The 20,406-nt window shown below is 37.4% G+C and overlaps 1 protein-coding gene across 1 annotated transcript in view; it reads right to left on the bottom strand.

Moving 5' to 3' along the window:
- The window catches only part of TRAPPC8 (trafficking protein particle complex 8), a 112,711-nt gene that overhangs the window by 68,977 nt on the left and 23,328 nt on the right, over nt 1-20,406 (bottom strand). Inside the window, 8 exon segments of the mRNA XM_023207741.3 lie at nt 2,319-2,419; nt 8,472-8,622; nt 9,315-9,430; nt 9,769-10,025; nt 10,669-10,762; nt 14,620-14,773; nt 17,170-17,344; nt 18,453-18,542. Coding sequence (XP_023063509.1) covers nt 2,319-2,419; nt 8,472-8,622; nt 9,315-9,430; nt 9,769-10,025; nt 10,669-10,762; nt 14,620-14,773; nt 17,170-17,344; nt 18,453-18,542 — 1,138 coding nt within the window.

Here is a 20,406-nt window from a genome sequence, read left to right as displayed (position 1 = left end):
AGGAATATTTAGGTATTTTCCCCCTGGTAGTACCATTAAGATGTTTCTGCTAGAGATGGCATACAGCCAGTGTTGTCTGATTGATTCCTGACCCAATTTTAGTCTTTTTTGTAAAAACACAATCAGTTGATTTTGTGTACTACTATATCAGTAACCTAGAATTCGATTATCCATTTGAGAAAAGAATAAAAACAAATGAAAACAGTCTTACTATGAAATTATAAAATGGAATCCTATTGCTGGCAAACAGCAGCAAAAGTTTTTCTTTTTACTTTCTAATCCTTATAGAATCAAAATATCACTTGGCTTTAAAATTATTAATATAACTAAAGTTTGCTAATTTGAACTTACTTTGGAAGCCCATTCTAAACAATGAATAGTATTTATTTTAGAAACATAATTTACTCCTTTCAAAAATTCAAAAATTATTATACTGACTTGTCATAAACTTTTTACAAATCATACCTTTCTTCCTTGGAGGTTAGGTATTTATGAATACCTAAGATTGTTCTGATGAACACAAAAGACTAACTCCTATATACTAGCAACTACTTATTTAACAGGTTCAGTTCTTAAAGATTTTTCTTCAGTAAATTTTATAAACTCCCTTAAATCTTAACACTTATGTTTGATTCCTAAACGATTTATCCCATATAGTCAATTACTTCAGTTTCTTCATCTGTAAAATGAGGATAATAATAACATGCATGATTTCAGAGGTTTGTTGTTAAGACTAAATGTGCATATAAATTTCTTCAGCATGATGGCAAATGCTGAAAACTCATGTTTATTATTATCTTATTAATGATGCTCTTCTGTTCTAACCATGTTACCGTTACGATGACTACTTTTACTTCAACATTATAGGGATCAAAACTGCCTCTACATCTGTCTTCCAATGCATCTATTCTGAAACAACAGAAAAGTCGGATTAATTTTTCCGAAAAGTAACTTCTATTATGTTAAGTCTCTACTCAAATATTTCGTAATTTTCCATTTACTACTACGTAAGTCTTCACTGCAGCTTAATAAAAATAATACATGAGTGTGGTGCGGTGGCTCACACCTGTAATCCCAGCACTTTGGGAGGCCAAGGCAGGCGGATCATGAGGTCAGGAATTCGACATCAGCCTGGCCAAAATAGTGAAACACCGTCTCTACTAAAAATACAAAAAATTAGCTGGGCATGGTGGCGGATGCCTATAATTCCAGCTACTTGGGAGGCTGAGGCAGGAGAATCACTTGAACCCAGGAGGTGGTGGTAGCAATAAGCTGAGATCACACCATTGCACTCCAGCCGGGCAACAGTGCGAGACTCCGTCTCAAAAAAATAAATAAGTAAATAAAAAATAAAAAACATGGGCTAGGCATGGTGGCTCATGCCTGTAATCCCAGCACTTTGGGAGGCTGAGGTGGGTGGATCTCTTGAGGTCATGCGTTCGAGACCAGCCTGGCAAACATGGTGAAACCCTGTCTCTACTGTAGCCAGGCAAGGTGGCACACTCCTGTAAACCCAGCTACTCCAAAGGCTGAGGCAGGAAAATCACTCGAACCCAGGAGGCAGAGGTTACAGTGAGCCAAGATCGCAGCCACCGTACTCCAGCCTGGGCGACAGAGCGAGACTCTGTCTCAAAAAAAAAACAAAAACAAAAATAAAAATAATACACGACAGTAAAGGTTCCTCACACAGATTTATCTCAAATCTCCTTTCCAAATTTATCATCCAGTACTTTCCCTATACAGAAACCTTCCAACCTTGCCAGGGCTTTCTTCTCTTTAGCCAATAATGCACATCTAAAACATTATGCCTGCCAATCACAATTCCTGATACATCTTCATGGTTATCAAGTCCTAACCACTTTTCTTTCAAGGTCTACCCACCAAATATCCCATGAAATCTCCCCTGACCACTGAGGACCTGTTCATAGTCTCCTTATAGGTGGTGAGTTCTCACTCTTACACGGTTCAACAGAAAGCACTATGAATACAATATTGTTTAACATTTTTTTTTTGCCTATTTAACAAAGAAAATGCAAAATGACTAATTCCTAACTTGACAGCAGTTTAAAGTTAGAAATGTCCCCACAATACAAATTACCTTCAATGTAACACACAATCTCTACATAACACATTCCTACCTGCCAATCCAAACAAAATAGAAAAGAAAAAGGTATAATAAAACGTTAATTTTTTAAAAATTACCTCAACTTGTCTCTGACTATATTAACTTGATTTGGGAGTTTAGGAATGGAAAAAAAAAAAAAAAGAACAAACTGACCTCTAACTGGATACAATATAAATCTTATATAGTCACCTACTTGCAGATATCCCTGTATGTCTGAATTGCTGTATCCATGTAATGAGCAGGATATGGCCTAGGTGCTCCTGGTTGAAGAAAAGCGGACACTGCTGCCATTTCCTAAAATAAAAGATATAGTTTACATATTTCAAAAGAAGAAACAGTCTTACAGTTTAGATAGGAAACTAAAAGTTGGAATGAAATTTGCTTTTTTTTTTTTAACTGGATACACATGTATAAACTTTATAGCCTAATGCAGATTTGAAAAACACATTTATAGCCCAGTCACTCATCAGAGAAGATGGGTGATCTGACTCTGGAAGGACTGAAGTCAGAGAGGTCAAAAGAGCACCTTCAAATAAGTAATGAGTAAGAGTCCCGTAGCAACCTCCAAGTAGTAATGTCTTACTTAGCTCTTGTGAGCAAGACTGCAGTACCTTCAATTAAGGCCTCTAAAACATATCCTTAAAGACTACGGGCTCCTTGGCCACCTGGTCTCAGAGAAATCATGAGAGTAACAGGCATTTCCTTATTGTATTTATATTACTCTCTTCCTACAGTTTCCAACTCCTGAACACCCTCTAATGACCACTGTTTGGGGATGTGTTTTTCCTGAAAGAACATGAGGAATACAGAGACCAAAAGGGAGATGCTTCCATTACAGGTAAAGTTAGATCGGATAAGATTTAGCAGTTAAACTGCAGGAATATAAAGAATAAATTCTGGTGTCCAGACAATTACGAAAGGCTCAGGCAAATGTAAGGGCACCATTGGCTACATGGGGAGCAAAGACTGCTTCCTAAGATTTCTTTAGACCCCAGGGAGGTCTTTACTTTTGCCTAGACTCAGATTTGCCACGGAAATTCCAAAGAGAGCAGACATTTGGATTTGTCCTCCTTTGGATGTCTACCTGAATGTTGTGTGTGGCAGTGTGAGTAGGTGCATGTATACACAATGTGCTTATGAGTGAATGCTATGTCAGGCCTAGTGGTTAGGTGTGTTGTCCATCACTTTTATTTTGTCCAGATTTTTTAATCTTCTGTTTCCTAGAGCTACTTATGTTTCCCCTGTTTGTCACTGTAGTATTTGACAGTTCTCTCTTCCCATCAAAAATATGCTGAACTGGCCAGGTGCAGTGACGCACGCCTATAATCCCAGCACTTTAGGAGGCTGAGGTCGATGGATCACTTGATGTCAGGAGTTCGAGACCAGCCTGGCCAACATGGTGAAACATGTCTCTAATAAAAATACAAAAATTTCTGAACACCCTCAATAGCCAAGAGTGGTGGCAGGCGCCTGTAATCCCAGCTACTCAGGAGGCTGAGGCAGGAGAATCGCTTGAACCCGGGAAGCAGGGGTTGTATTGAGCCGAGATAGTGCCACTGCACACTGGCCTGGGTAACAGAGTAAGATTTGGTCTCAAAAAACAAACAACAACAAAAAAATATGCTGACTCTACGCTGGTCAGAGCAAGAGGTTATTTCTGTTAAGCAGCATCTTACCCACAGTGTTCTCCCAGATAGCTGCCTAACAGCTTTAAGTGGGAGGTTGAATAGTCAGTTTATCTAAATCATCTATTTTTCCAAACTAGCTTGAAAGGTCTTTTCATTTATTTTTACTCCATGGTCCTCTGATACGCTGATATATAACACAGTTATGGTTGTGGTATCATCTGTTATAGAGACAAAAGGGAAAAAAGGTTGGCCAGGCCCAACATAACCAGCATGTTAGGTTGCCACTGGAGATGGGGGAGTCAGTCTCCACTCTGCAGTTGGGACTGTTCTCCTCTAACCTGTTTGCTGGGTTTTCTGTTTGAAAACAGCCCCTACTCCTCTCCAGTGTCCTGCTTTTTGATTGTGTGTGTGTGTGTGTGTGTGTGTGTTTTCCCTGTGACACTGGAAGTGGAAACAATTTTCCACCCAGAGAGAAGCTTTGACCCAAAATGCTCCAAGAATGAATTTCCAAATATTTGCTAGTGGAAAAGGAGCAGAGGCTATGACAAGAGTGATTTAGTGTTGTACTTCAAAAGAATTATCTACTATAGTAATATAAGTAATACATTTATTTAAGTTTTCAATCTTAAAATTCTCTAGTCAATATCCGAAGTCTTCAATATTTAAATGAGATTTTCAAAAAAACTATGGTGTATATACACTATCAAATTAGCTTAGCTTAAGATTTCTATTAACACCCTCCTCCCTGTTCTTTCCTAACCTTCAATAAGTAGAGAACAGACCAAGGATGGATCACAAAGAGAAAAAATAAAGTATATCTCTTTCCAATTTATTGGTAAGAATATAAAATCAGAGCTCACAACGGCTTGCCTTATCAATATATTCTGCCAATTACAAACTCTAGTTTATATCCACTATCATATAGATGGTGCAAAGACCATTTTTCTTAAACCTATTATTACTGTCAATTTCCTAGGTCATATTTCATTTTAAAACTTCATTCTGGATGGGTTCAGTGGCTCACACCTGTAATCCCAGCACTTTGGCAGGCTGAGGCAGGAGGAGTGCTTCAGCCCAGGAATTCAAGACCAGCCTGGGCAACATACTGAGATCTAGATCAAAAAAACAAACAAACAAACAAAAAAAAAAAACCTCATTCTATTGGCAATGCCTAGGACTTTAGTTAATAATTCAAATAATATACAATGGTGGTCAAAGGATTTAGAAATGAAGATTTAGCACGGTGCCACATGCTTGTAACCCCAGCACGCTGGGAGGCCAAGATGGGGAGAATGCTTGAGCTCAGGAGTTCAAGACAATCCTGGGCAACATGGCAAAATGCCATCTCTACAAAAAATATAAAAATTAGCCAGACGTGGTGGTGCACGCCTGTAGTGCCAGCTACTGTGAGGGGCTGAGGTGGGAGGATCAGTTGAGCCCAGGAGGTTGAGGCTACATAAGCTGTGATCACACCACTGCACTCCAGCCTGGGCAACAGAGCAAGACCTTGCCTCCAAAAAAAAAAAAAAACACCTGAGTTTTAATGAAAATGGCTCACGCCTGTAATCCCAACACTTTGAGAGAGTGAGGCAGGCAGATCACCTGAAGTCTGGAGTTCAAGACCAGCCTGACCAACATGGAGAAACCCTGTCTCTACTAAAAATACAAAATTAGCCAGGTGTGGTGGCGCATGCCTGTAATGCCAGCTACTCGGGAGGCTGAGATGGGAGAAGAGCAGGACGGGAAAGCCATAATTCACTTTTAAGACAAACAAATGTACTTCTCTGCCACATTTTTTAAAATAGAAGAAAAAACAAATAATGATTTGGGAACTGAAATATGATTAAAGCCTTTAACCTGATAGTTCCCTGAATGACAATATGAACCATATCTATTTCAGAATGCCTCTGCATTCTTAGCACTCAGCAGTATCTGCTCTAAAATTCATCGAAGGAGCTAAAAAAAAAATACATAATATCCATGTGACAAAATATCGTACAGCTCTAAAACATGTTTTCTTGGCCGGGTCCAGTGGATCACGCCTGTAATCCTGGCACTTTGGGAGGCCGAGGCAGGCAGATCCCTTGAGGTCAGGAGTTCGAGATCAGTCTCGCGAACTTGGTGAAACCCCATCTCTACTACAAATACAAAAATTAGCTGGGTGTGGTGGCACATGCTTGTAACCCCAGCTACTTGAGAGGCTGAGGCAGGAGGATCGCTTGAACCCAGGAGGTGGAGGATGCAGAGAGCTGAGATCAAGCCACTGCACTCCAGACTGGGCAACACAGTGAGACTCCGTCTAAAAAAAAAAAGTCTTCAAGAATTCCTATTACTGGTTTTGCTGTGATATTTATTTTGCCTTTGTAGTTACAATGACTAAATATCTTCTACAATTTTCATCTAAAAAGGCATGCAATCTAGTCTATTCTACTACAACACATTTTGATCTTATCAATTAGTTAACATGTGAATGGCAAGGGAAGTGGTATCAGTTCAAATTAAATTTTTATTTATTCATACATAATTTTTCTTAGGCAAGGGAATCAAAAATAGCAGTATTATAGACTTACATCCTTCAAAAGGAAAGGAAAAAGCCCCGAGCTCAGCTGTTGCACAGAAAGGCTCTCTTTCAAGCTGCTAAAAACTAATGCCTACACTTTGGTGCGTATGGACTCTGTCTCCAGAGAAGCACACTACCAGCCTTTCACAGCTCTGGGCTCAGGGCAGGCTGCACTTTCTTCTATGATAGGTTTCATGGCAGCTCCCCTGGTTAGGAACTCTTCTTGCTCACCTCCATCCCTATAAAAAATTTACTTTTTATATTCTCTGAGGTATCCTCAGCCATGCTAGGCTGTCTATCTAGATTATTTAGGTAATCTTCCAAGGTACCGTTTCAAGTTTTTGTTTGTGCTCTGGTTACAAAGATGAATAGGTTTCAAGAAGAGTATCCCAACTTTTCTCAGAAGCCTATTATTTTTAGGGTAGCTTTTAAAGGCTACAATGATTTTCAGGTGCACAAATATGTAAGAGCAATTATGCCTTTATTTTCCAGTGCTATATTATTTTCTCTCAAACAGCTACTAATACTTCCAGTTGAATGGCTTAAATGTAGTTTCTATCAAACATTCTACTTCCAGGTACATTAAATAAAATTTTGTCATTACAAATGCATACCTAGGTTATAAGGTACTAATAATAACACGAAGTATTTGTGATTTCATATTAGCTAATTTGGATGACTATAATGAGCAATCAGAGAATATTTAGCCAAGGAAAATTCACTTGTGTTTTCAAACGCTTCTCATGAACATAGCATATTTTCCATTTCTATGAAAGGTTTTTAAAAAATGGGTTGGCCAGGCACGGTAGATTGCCTGAGGTCAGGAATTCGAGATCAGCCTGAGCAACACAGCAAAACCCTGTCTATACTAAAAACACACACACACACAAAAATAATTAGCCAGGCATGGTGGGGTATGCCTATAATCCCAGCTCCTCAGGAGACTTAAGCACAAGAATCGCTTGAATCCTGGAGGTGGAGGTTGCAGTGAGTCAAAATTCTGTCTCCAGGAAAAAAAAAAAAAGTGGGGTGACTTTTTTCATTAAAAAATTAAAGAACCAGAAAGCAACAATAATATAATTTTGCTATTCTGGCTTCCATTTTTAAGTTACTAATTTTATATATGCACAGTGTTAAAATAAATGCAAAACAAATGCCAGTTATTAAATAAGTATGTCAACTTGTGAATATTTTCTAGTTAAAAAAAAGTATCTACACAATTACCAATGAATTATTCTTACACATTTTTTCTTCACTTTTGTTTATAAGCTTACATGTTTTTTAAAAGATTAAATAGAAACTAACAGTGCTAATTTTACTCTTTTCTGAACACATAAAGCAGATAACACATATATTTGTGGTAACTTTTCAAAAACATTAAAAGGTTTTAGGCAACAAGTATAGAAAATTATTCTGAAATACCTGGCTTTATAATCAATTACAAACCTAACACCACCGATACTTATTGACAGGTTATTATATATAAGGCATTATGCTAAGTGCATGCCTTATACCTTATCTGATCCTATACCATTAGGATTCACATATTTTACAGGTGAGAAAACTGTGGCTTAGAGATATTCAATAATTTGCCTAAGATGAGAGAGTGTCTCACACCTAAAGTACATGATCTTGACTAATATGAAGTCATACATCAAGCAACTTAAAAATGTCATGGTTTAAAAAAACTTCTAAAAAAATTGTTGTATTTTGAATATATTAGAAAATGAAATTCAATTCTGAAAGCTGATGAAAAAGTTAGAAAGTACTAATCAAGGAAGAAATCCTGATATATGACCATCTTTTAATTACCTAGTTTTTTGGGTTTTGTTTTTAAGAAATAAGTTTTTTCAATTTATTTTTAAAGATGCAATCTTACTATGTTGCTCAGGCTGGTCTCAAACTCTTGGGCTCAAGCAATTCTACTGCCTCAGCCTCCCAAAGTAGCTGGGACTACAGGAAAGTGCCACTATACCCAGCTAATGAACTAGTCTGAGGGAAATCCATCAATTCAGCAGTAAGGAATTCACAATCTATAAAGTACTATGTGCTCTTTGAGTACAACTTTATCCCTAAGGATTCTGTTTGCCACCAAGAGAAATTTCTAAAGCATTTATGGTAGCAGAATTAAGGAATTATAATACCACAGAATACCAACCAAGGCACCAGCTGCATAAAGCATTGCTTGATCATTAAGAAAATCTTTCTTTGCAGTATGATAGCAACTGTAAGCCAAATCATAATGCTGCACCAAAAAACATAAGTCAGCCATTTTCCTGATTTGAAGTTCTGGTGCTTCTGGTGGATACCTGTAAATACAAAAGAAAATAATGTATAATTTATTACCCCCCAAACCACTATAAAATATATTAACAAGCTGCCATGTTCTTCTAGAATATGAGGAAAACTAATGCTATTTTAAAGATATTCTACCTCCAACTAGAGTGTCAGTTCTCAAAAATATCTGGAAACAGAAAGTTCCTTGTTTCATTATTTATAGCCCTGAGAATGTCTCAAAGGCAGGCAAACATTTTCTCCATGGTCGAATAATGAAGTAAATGGTTAATTCCAAGTGACTCACGTTTATATACAACCAGGAGAAAGACTAAAATCCAAAATGAATTAATTATATTTTTCCCTTAAAATAGTTTTTTGTGTAAAGCAAAATTTATTAAATGTGTCCCTTGTCTTAGAATCATCCAGTCATTACATTTTAGATATAGAATAGTTACTAATGAATAACTAGTCTGACTTCATTGTTTTACAAATAATGAAACAGACCAAAAGTAAAGTGACCTTCCCATTTGTTTTTAGATGTCCAAGTACTTAGTTTTTAAAAAATTAATATGATTTACTTAAGATTCACTCTTCTTATCTACCTGAATTTTCACCAATAAGAAACTAAGAAATTAAAGAGATAGTTATCTTCTGCAGGATATCATATAATCAAATACTAGTCAGAGGTATACAGAGGAAAAAACAAAAACAACACTTTACTCACAGCAAGCCAGATGTATTTTTCAGCTCATTAATGCTCTTTTCTGGAACTTTACTGCCACTAAACCATTTTTTAGTTGCAGAAAATAGAGATCGACTCAAACCTTTTCTTGATATTAGCTTGAAAAAAAGAGATTAAATATGTTGACAAATATAATTTAGTATTTTTCTTTTACATAAAAAAAAATTTTAACTAAAAAGCTTTAATAGCAAACGTTCATTTTAATAAAACTGATTTAAAGAAAACTGTCTAATATGCTGGCAAAATCCTAGTGAAAATGAATCAGCCTCTTCTAGAGTTGAACAGAATTTCACCACAATGAAGTAATTTTGAGAAGTCTTAATATTGGCCTATCTTAAAACAAAAACAAAACAAAACTTCAAATACATTTATTAATTCTTAAATTTACTATTTACTTAAATTTTAAAAATACTAATCCAAAAAAATGAAACCTTACCTGATCGTTTAATTGCCTAATTGTTTTCTCTATATGTGGCAAAAGGCCCCGAAATGTGAACTCTTGTATAAACTGTCGAATTCTATCATGATCAGTAAGTGTTAAACATGCACCATGAATTATTCCAGTATTTCCTTTCTTTGTTTCATGTAACGATGAAGCAGATCTTACATGATCTGGGCCATCAATACTGTTAGAAGGGTCACTGGATTGGTCCAACTGAAGTGGGTGAGCTCTAAAGTTATTTGGTAAGCCATCTACTGAAAAAGAGATATGTCTTTTACTCTCAGAATGCAACAGAAAATAGTGATAATACTACCATACTGCTAAAGAAAAAAAAAAAAAAGCAGAATGTCAAAATCCTTTCTTTCTGTATACGTAAATGTGTAAGATAAAACAGCAGTAACATCCTGCAGCCCCAAAATTAAAGAGCTTGAGTTAATATTTGTTTTGGTACCTGTATTAGAAATTCGAAAATTCATATACACCAGGAAATGAAGAAAAATACTTTATAAAGAATGACTTTTAAATGGCACGACTAAGCCATAAGAAAAAATATAACAAAATTTTATAATTTAAAACCATAATTTAAAATCAGTAATAAAGCTCTCAAAATCATGTAAATTTTTAAAAAATTAATGCTGTACATATCTTCCCTTGCTTCAAAATGTTTTAAAAGAAATCTATACACCATTCATATAAAATAAATTTTTAAGTGTCAAAAACAATCCAAACTCAAGTGGCTCAGTAAAATAAAATCTTCAGAAGAAAAACTAACCTGCCCAATATCTTTCTGTATTATGAAAATCTCCCCCATCTTTTATCTATAAAGGTTAGCATGATCTGACAACAGTGCATATTTTCAATCAAAAGAGAAACTTAGAGAAAATATATCAAGACCTTTGACTTCGTTATCTAATCCATCCAATGAAAGCAAGTTATTATCAGAATTCTTATTTGAAGTTATAGTACAAGGGCCATCTTCATATGATTCCTATCAAAATAAAATTTAAAAAGCATTAGCAGTTATACTTAATCATATTTAATATACTATCAAATCCATCAACAACTATGGTTACTCTGCTGTTGGCCTCATTTATTTGCTACACTGAGCACTTTCTCCAAATTCATAACTTCTTCCACCACACCTACTATATTCTTAAATCCCCTTTGACATTCAAGCTACTATCCTAATTCTTCTTAATTCAAATTATCTCTCAGGATATCTACTTATATATGATATGTATACACACAAATGTCATTCAAGCACATATACATGCTTATGCATCTTAAGTAAGGAATAACGGCAAGAGACATGGACTACTAGAGTCAGACAGGGAAAGAAGAGAGGCACGGGTATGAAATTTTTTGGGCCACAGTTTAAGCAGGTTAGAGTGAATTCTGAATATATTGAAGTGTTTTAGAAAAATATCTAACGCAATGTTTATTTGTGCAAAGTAACTGGTTTCTCAGTTAACAAAAAAACACTTAAACTAAAAATACCCAGACTACTCTACAAGACCAGTAAATATGATATATTATTCTGAGTGTCATGCTTTGAGGGAATTTACATAAACTGGAACTTAAGAAGAAAGTGACCAGGACAAGAAAGTCTGAAGCCACTCCTTGAGAAAGAGTTGCAGAAACTAGGCATATTTAGACTGTAAAAATATAAAAGAAGACATGAGAATTATCCTTCTATATTTTGAAAGTTATCTTAACAGAAAACTGACATAGTCACCCCCAAAGGATCAAGCGTACAAGCAAAGGTCAAGAATGTATGGTTGATTCTCAAGCAAAATGAGAGAATTTTTGGGTGATCAGACACGCAATAGGTCACTTAATAAGAATACAGTGAGTACTATCAATAGATGCAGTCATTCGTAAGTTTAAAAAAAAGTAAAGCATTAGATCAAGCATTGGATGTAAAACCTCCAAACTATTCTCCAACTTTGAGCTTCTAGGATTCTAAGGCATAGATTTCTGATATTTCTGCCTTCTGTGAAAAGTTCTCATACTGGACAATCTTCTTTATGTTCCCCTTCACAACCTTAGGTGAATGAACTCTAAAGTGAATTTTTTTCAGTACTGTTCTCATTCTTAGAATGGCCCTAAAAGACCATTTTTAAAAATAAAGTTCCTTCACATCCAACTGGTATTTCTTTGCTCAGAGACTTTTCCCCAGCATTATCCTAAAGAACGTCAGTAATCACCTCAATTCTAAAGTCAGTAAAATGCCAGAATAGCACTGCATCTAGATTTAAAGATTCCATTTACGAGAGAGAAAAATAAGGCAAATAGACAGATTAAACAATACTTATATTAGAAGACTGAAAATTACATAAGCTTTATAATTGATTTTTTAAATGTCACACAAAGAGTGCATAATACAGTTTAATTGAACAATATAAATATATTTTCCATTTACTTAAGAATTTCTGGGCCAGGCGCTGTGGCTCACGCCTGTAATAGCAACACTTTGGGAGGCTGAGGCATGCAGATCACTTGAGGTCAGGAGTTCAAGACCAGCCTAGTCAACACGGTGAAACCCCGTCTCCACTAAAAATGAATCGCTTTAACCCAGGAGGTAGAGGGTGCAGTGAGCCGAGATCTCGCCACTGCACTCCAGCTTGGGCGACAGAGTGAGACTCCATCTCAAAAAAAAAAATTCTGGCCAGGTGTGGCGGCTCATATCTGTAGCCCCAGCACTTCGGAAGGCCAAGGCAAGGGATCACTTGAGGTCAGGAGTTCGAGACCAGTCTGGACAACATGGTGAATCCCACCTCTACTAAACATACAAAAATTAGCCAGGCGTGGTGGCGGGCGCCTGTAATCTCAGCTACTCGGGAAGCTGAGGCATGGGAATCATTTGAATCCCGGAGGCAGAGGTTGCAGTGAGCCGAGATTGTGCCACTGCACTCTGGCCTGGGCAACAGAGTAAGACTCCGTCTCAAAAAAAAAAAAAGAATTTCTTCTAGGCTGGCATGGTGGCTCACATCTGTAATCCCAGCACTTCAGGAGGCCAAGGCCTGGGAGACAGAGTGAGACCCTGTCTCAAAAAAAAAAAAAAAAAAAAAATTCTTCTAAACAAAAAACAGAAACAGTGACTCTTGATTATCTGAACTAAGCATATGAACTTGGCATTTGACCACTACCAAGTGGCATTGTACCTTAGAAGTCTGACAAAACATCAAATCAACTTAAGTCAACAGGACAATCAATCTTATTCCAGAACTCAAGGTTAAGAAAGGAGTAATTGGCCGGGCGCGGTGGCTCAAGCCTGTAATCCCAGCACTTTGGGAGGCTGAGATGGGCGGATCATGAGGTCAGGAGTTCGAGACCATCCTGGCTAATACGGTGAAACCCCGTCTCTACTAAAAAAAATACAAAAAGCTAACCGGGCGAGGTGGCTGGCGCCTGTAGTCCCAGCTACTCGGGAGGCTGAGGCAGGAGAATGGCGTAAACCCGGGAGGCGGAGCTTGCAGTGAGCTGAGATCCGGCCACTGCACTCCAGCCCGGGTGACAGAGCGAGACTCCGTCTCAAAAAAAAAGAAAGGAGTAATTAAGAAACAGTAACTCCTGAGAGTATGGAAAGAAGGGAAATCAAGGGAAAGTTGGAGGGAAATGCCCATCCACCTAAAAAGTATGAGTTCCCGAAGGTGGCTATAAAAGCATGTTGAAAAGGTAGGAAGGAGGCTGGGCAGGATAGTTCATGCCTATAATCCTAGCAATTTTGGAGGCCAAGGCAGGCAGATCACCTGAGGTCAAGAGTTCAAGACCACCCTGACGAATATGGTGAAACCCTCTCTGTACTAAAAATACAAAAATTAGCTGGGTGTAGTGGTGTGCACCTGAAGTGCCAGCTACTTGGGAGGCTGAAAGAGGAGAACTGCTTGAACCTCGGAGGTAGAGGGTTGCAGTGAGCCAAGATCGCACCCCAGCCTGGGCAACAGAGCAAGACTCTGTCTCCAAAAAAAAAAATTAGCCGGGTGTGGTGGTGGGTGGTGGATGCCTATAATCCCATTTACTCAGGAGGCTGAGACAGGAGAATCGCTTGAACCCAGGAGGTGGAGGTTGCAGTAGGCTGAGATCATGCCACTGTACTCCAGCCTTAGTGACAGAGTGAGACTCTGTTTCAAAAATAAAGAAAAAGAAAAAGAAAAGAAAATGTAGGGACCAACCTCAGAGCATGTAGATAATAAAGAATTGACTATAGGCATTCATAATGAATTACATGGACAAGACAAAAATTCTATTCTGCATGTCTAGCCTATCTAATTCAATTCTTAATGTGTAATTCACTTTTCATCTTTTAAGAAAGAGATCAGGCCAGGTGCGGTGGCTCACACCTGTAATCCTACACTTGGGGAAGTTAAGGCGGACAGATCACTTGAGGTCAGAAGTTCGAGACCAGCCTGGTCAATATAGTGAAACCTCACCTCTACTAAAAATACAAAAATTTGCCTGGAATGTTGGCGTGTGCCTGTAAATCTCATCTACTTGGGAGGCTGAGGCAGGGGAATCACTTAAACCTGGGAGGCGGAGGTTGCAGTGAGCTGAGATTACACCACTGCACTCTAGTCTGGGCGACAGAGCAAGACTCTGTCTCAAAAAAAAAAAAAAGAAAAAGATCAATTCACACTGATGTTACACACCTGAAAAGAGTGCACATAAGGGATTACTGTAGTTAGTTAAAAACAGCTTTAAACCACTGATCTAAAAGCTCACCTCTGACAGATCAAAACTGATCAGATTCCACATAATTAATAATTATACTAGTTAAACCAAAATGTAAAACCGGAAGTATAGTTTTTGTGGTTTGCTTCATTTTATTTTATTTTTTACATATACCTGGTTTTGAATACTATTTTTCTGGAGATACTGACTCCAAGGATCTGGTATCTGTTCATCTGATGCTCGATTAGATGTTCGAGAATTAATTTTAAGTAAATAGCAACCCTGAGTTCCATATTTCTGTTTCATTTCTTCATAAATTGATTCAGCTCTAAAACAGAAAATGGAAAAAAATCTGAAGTAAAAGAGGAGTAGGCCTTAGGCAATAATAGATACTAAAGTAGTACAAAAATAACATTAAAATAATCCCCAAAAAAGGCAGAACAGAAAATTAGGACAGAATAACCTAAAAGCTAAAACAAAAATCATGACCGCAATTGAAATTTAGCTAGCTTAGACACCACCTTGAAGCAGTTACCAAAGTGTGTTCCATGGAATAAAATTCTGCAACATAAACTCCTCTATGTTATTCAGAGAGAGAGCTCTGGTGGTCACACTAGCTTGAGCGGGAACTACAGCAAAAAAAACAAGTGTTTTGACCTGGCGTGGTGGCTCACGCCCATAATCCCGGCACTTTGGAAGGCCAAGGTGGGAAGATCACTTCAACTCAGGAGTTAGAGACCATTCTAGGCAACATAGGGAAACCCCATCTCTACCAAAAATAAAATTAACCAAGAATGGTGGCACACACCTGTGGTCCCAGCTGCCCAAGAGGCTGAGGTGGAAAGACTGCTTGAGCCCAGGTACTGCACTCTAGCCTAGGCAACAAAGTGAGACTGCCATCTCAAAAAAAAAAAAAAAAGGAGGAAAAACAAGAAAAAAAAAACCTGGAAAACTTTAAAGCACATTCAAATGCAAATACTAATACTATGTAAGCAACAAGCCTAGCACTAAAAAATTATGGCTGGATAAGTAAAATAATTATAGAAAATTTGTATAAATACAGATGTATGTGTGTGTGTACACACACTCAAGGACAATAAAGCAAACTCCTGCTTACATTACTAATGATACTGCTAAATCTAAGAACCATTCATCTGATACTTGAATTACCTCAAATATTCTAGTTACAACCGTTCAATATGGAAGACACACTCCAAATTCAACTGACAGAAACTAATTCTAATAGTCATTTCAATTTTTTTCTATTAATATAGTAGTACACCTTATCCAACATGTTACAGACATTTCAAAATATCCTAAAGATTAGAAATCTTCAGAGTAATTATTTGGATCTACAGAGGAAAATTTAATAAAAAGATGGTGGTCCATGCTCAGAACAAGGGCAGGTAATAATTATTACACTACATTTCCTCAGTGGCACCAAGGCATCAGAATAGTTTCAGACAAAACATTAATCTGCTCCACACCTTGAACCAAAAGCCAAAATAAGCTCCAAAGCCATACAAGTAAAATTACTGTGTTTACCTTATTTTTCAAGAATTTATTTTATTTTTAAAGACAATCTATTCACATATCCCAAATACAAAAGGACTACTGCAAATAACTAATAATGAATATTAAAAGAAACATTTAAAAATATTTGAATATTTCTAAGACTATGAAAAATATCAAGGCTATAAATATGAAGTCACAAGAAAGTGGACAGTGAAAAAGTGCCTATAAGCAAGTCAGGAAGTGAAAAGTGAGAGGGAAACAGAAAAGAACAAAGAAAGATAAATAATTTTATATAAAACCAGAAATAACAGCTAAGATCTACAGTTGTGAAATGACAGGTGTTTCTGTACAGACTGTAAGAATTATACATTAAAAAGAAAGTGTGTGTAAGCATATGAAATCTAACATAAGGCCAGGCCCGGTGGCTCATGCCTGTAATCCTTCCACTTTGGGAGGCCAAGGCAGGCAGATCAGCTGAGGTCAGGAGTTCCAGAGCAGCCTGGCCTACATGGTGAAACTCCATCTCTACTAAAAATACAAAAATTAGCCAGCCATGGTGGCATATGCCTGTAATCCCAGCTACCCGGGAGGCTGAGGCAGGAGAATCGCTGGAACTCAGCAAGCACAGAGGCTGCAGTGAGTCAAGATCGTGCCACTGTACTCCAGCCCAGGTGAAGAGTGAAACCCCATCAAAAAAAAAAGGGGGGGGTGCCGGGCGCGGTGTCTCACGCCTGTAATCCCAGCACTCTGGGAGGTTGAGGTGGGCGGATCACCTGAGGTCAAGAGTTCAAGACCAGCCTGGACAACATGGTGAAACCCCATCTGTACTAAAAATACAAAAATTAGCTCGACGTGGTGGCGGGCGCCTGTAATCCCAGCTACTTGGAAGGCTGAGGCAGGAGAATCGCTTGAACCCAGGAGGCGGAGGTTGCAGTGAGCCGAGATCATGCCACTGCACTCCAGCCTGGGTGACAGGGCAACACCCTGTCTCAAAAAAAAAAAAAAAAAAAGAAAGAAACCTAACATAAAAAAAACCTGGCTGTTGAATATAATGCCAGGATAAAACAAAGTTAAATGCTTTATTAATAAAATTCACATTAAACTTTTACATTCTTGTATCAAAAAGAAATCCAAAATGTAAACAAGCTTTCTCCAAATTAATGTTAAATCATTTAACTGGAAAAAAGTTTTAATTAAAAAAAAACTTACCTCTGTTCATTTCCTGCACTTACATCATGTAAAAGTACATAATATTTAAGTGTATTTGGTATAAACCACTTGGGGTAGGAATAATCACTGTTGTGCTGAATTCGATGCTGTTCTTGTGACAACTTTGAAAACTGTTCCACAGGTTCAGCTTCACTAGATGACGCTACCAACATACCTTGTAAACCATATTATTAAGGTAATTATCGCTTATTACTCAATGATAAATATTGTCCTATTGAGATAAACTTTAAGGAGGTTTTTTTTTTTTTTTTTTTTTTTTTTTTGACAAAGTCTCGCTCTGTACCCCAGGCTGGAGTGCTAGTGGCACGATCTCGACTCACCACAACCTCCGGCTCCCAGGTTCAAGCGATTCTCCTGCCTCAGCATCCAGAGTAGCTGGGATTACAGGTGTGAGCCACTGCACCCAACTAATTTTTTGTATTTTTAGTAAAGACGGGGTTTCACCATGCTGGCCAGGTGGTCTTGAACTCCTGACCTAAGGTAATCAGCCCACCTCGGCCTCCCAAAGTGCTCGGATTATAGGCATGAGCCACCGCTCCCAGTGATATTTTCTCAAGTAATCCAATTTCATAGGTTTTCACTGCAAGCACAAAATAATTTCTCCAACACTCCAAATAATTCAATACTCCAGATAATTCTAACAGATGTTTTTCTTGACAGTTTTTTAGGCCTTTATATATATAATAAGGAAACTCACAAAAATAAAAATGGACAACTGTACAGCTTCAACAGAATGAATTCTGCTGCATCTTGCTTCTCTCTATTCCATCTCACTGCAGTTACAAATTTCATCCTACCTCTTAACTTTTGTCAGTAACCGCATTAAGAAAACTAAGCCACAATCATCAAAAAATACCCATTAAAAAATTACTAAAAATATCCAAAATTATTTTTCATGAGTCTTAGAATAAGCAGTCAATTCTGAAGCAATCAGCGAAAGCAGTTAACAATGTTTACATTTTCTTTCTCAAATGGCTAAAAAACGTATTAAGCATGAAATATTCAAGCTAGGGGGCTAAAGAAAAATAAGCAAGCCCTCTGTAGTCTTATTTTACAACCAAAAACTAAATTGGTTAAAAAACTGTTATAGCAGTCCTATATCTAGGAGGCCATTTAACAAAATAACAAAGACTCCATGCATTGTCAATCAATAAAAAATAATTTCTCTATTCTCTTCAACAATTTTCCCTTCATTAACTATTTCTGAGATTAATAATTTCCAAAATATTTGATTTTAGGAGAACATAAGTGTCAAAGGATACATGCTAAATAGTGGTTCAGAAATTCATGATCCGATGCTGGCATCGACTGAAGAAAGGTTTCTCTGTAAGACTCAAACCATGGAGTAGTGGCTAAAATTAACAATAGACAAAACAGTTAAAATTCTTCAATAGAATCAGTTTACAACAGACAAAATTTCAAGTCCATATTCCTAAAAGGTGTAAAAAAAAATTTCTAACAGTAAACAAGCATTTTTCACCTGTGCTTTCAGATGTACATGTGTGTACATATAAACTGTGTATAGGGCCTAGCACGGTGGCTCACGCCTGTAATCCCAGCACTTTGGGAGGCCAAGGTGGGTGGATCACCTGAGGTCAGGAGTTCGAGACCAGCCTGGTCAACATGGCGAAACCTCTGTGTCTCTACTAAAAATACAAAAATTAGCTGGGCGTGGTGGCACGTGACTGTAATCCCAGGTACTCAGGAGGCTGAGGCAGTAAAATTGTTTGAACCCGGGAGGTGGGGGTTGCAGTGAGTCGAAATCACACCACTGCACTCCAGCCTGGGTGACAGAACGAGACTCCATCTCAAAATACTACTACTACTACTAATAATAAACTGAGTATATATGTACACACACCTTTTAAGCCATTCACAAGAATATATTCACACGAGAATATATTCATATATTCATGAGTACATATATTTGCAAAAATAAAATTCAATTATTCCCAAACCTACTGTTCCCACAACCTACTTACCTATTAATGCTCTAAATATTATCTACATGAGTAAAAAGATTATTTCTTTAGAACTCAAGTTCTGTGACTCTGCCACTAATCACACCGCCATAAGTAGATCCTTTCCAGAAATAACACTTAGCATAGAGGTTCTCAACTGAGCATGATTTTTGACCCCTAGGAAACATCTGGCAACTTCTCAAGATATTTTTTGTTATCGGTTCTGGGGTAGGTGGGTTATGCTACTGGCATCAAAGAGGTCAGGTATAAGGCAAAACATCTCACAAGACAAGACAAGACAGCCCCCACAATAAAGAAGTATCTAGCTCAAAATGTAAATGGTGGTATGGTTGATAAATCTTACTTTGTAATTTGATTACTTGAATATGACAGTAACAAAGCCTCTTTAAATGAAATTTCAAAGTACACTTACCTTATAATCAAATACAAGAAGTATATTTTCATTGTTTGTATAAATGTATATAATGTGATTCTTAAAAAGTCAACTCTCTTGTTCCAAATCAAGTATTTTGTATCACAACTATTCTTTTTATTTGAACTTATGTAAAACTTAGTGGTTTCACTAGGTTTTAAGCAGATTATCTATATCACAGTTTTACTAAAAGGACTCCATTCCTATGCTGATTTATGCTGATTATCAAACCTTATATTCCTTTTGCTTTCAACTTAACCACTGAAAACAGCAAATATATTCTTTCTGCTTATATTATAATACTATATTAAACAAATGGAAGGGCTGAAGAAAAAGTCATTCATCTTAACCAAATAGCATTCTAACCTGGTCCCAAATATACAGAAATTTTAACTCCAGCAAATGCCTCACGAGAATGACCCATATATTACATATAGTCTGATTAGGAAAGCAACTACTATCACGATTTCATGTTCATTGTTATAAAAGAGGAAATAGGCAGGGCATGATGCTTCACACCGGTAATCCTAACACTTTGGAGGCTGGGTACGGTGGCTCATGCCTGTAGTCCCAGCACTTTGGGAGGTCAAGGCAGGCGGATCACTTGAGGTCAAGAGTTTGAGATCAACCTGGCCAACATGGTGAGACCAACATGTTAGAGCGAAACTCCGTCTCAAAAAAAAAAAAGAAATTAGCTGGGCGTGGTGGTGCACATCTTCAGTCCCAGCATTCTCTTGAGGTGTAAATAAATTATGGCCCATCCATTAAAAAGATACATTAGCAGCTGTAAAAGAACGGGGAGAAATCTCTACATATTACAAC

The sequence above is a fragment of the Piliocolobus tephrosceles genome, chromosome 18 (assembly GCF_002776525.5).
Source record: "Piliocolobus tephrosceles isolate RC106 chromosome 18, ASM277652v3, whole genome shotgun sequence".
In the NCBI taxonomy this organism is placed as follows: Eukaryota; Metazoa; Chordata; class Mammalia; order Primates; family Cercopithecidae; genus Piliocolobus; species Piliocolobus tephrosceles.
This window is presented reverse-complemented; position numbering and strand designations above follow the sequence as displayed.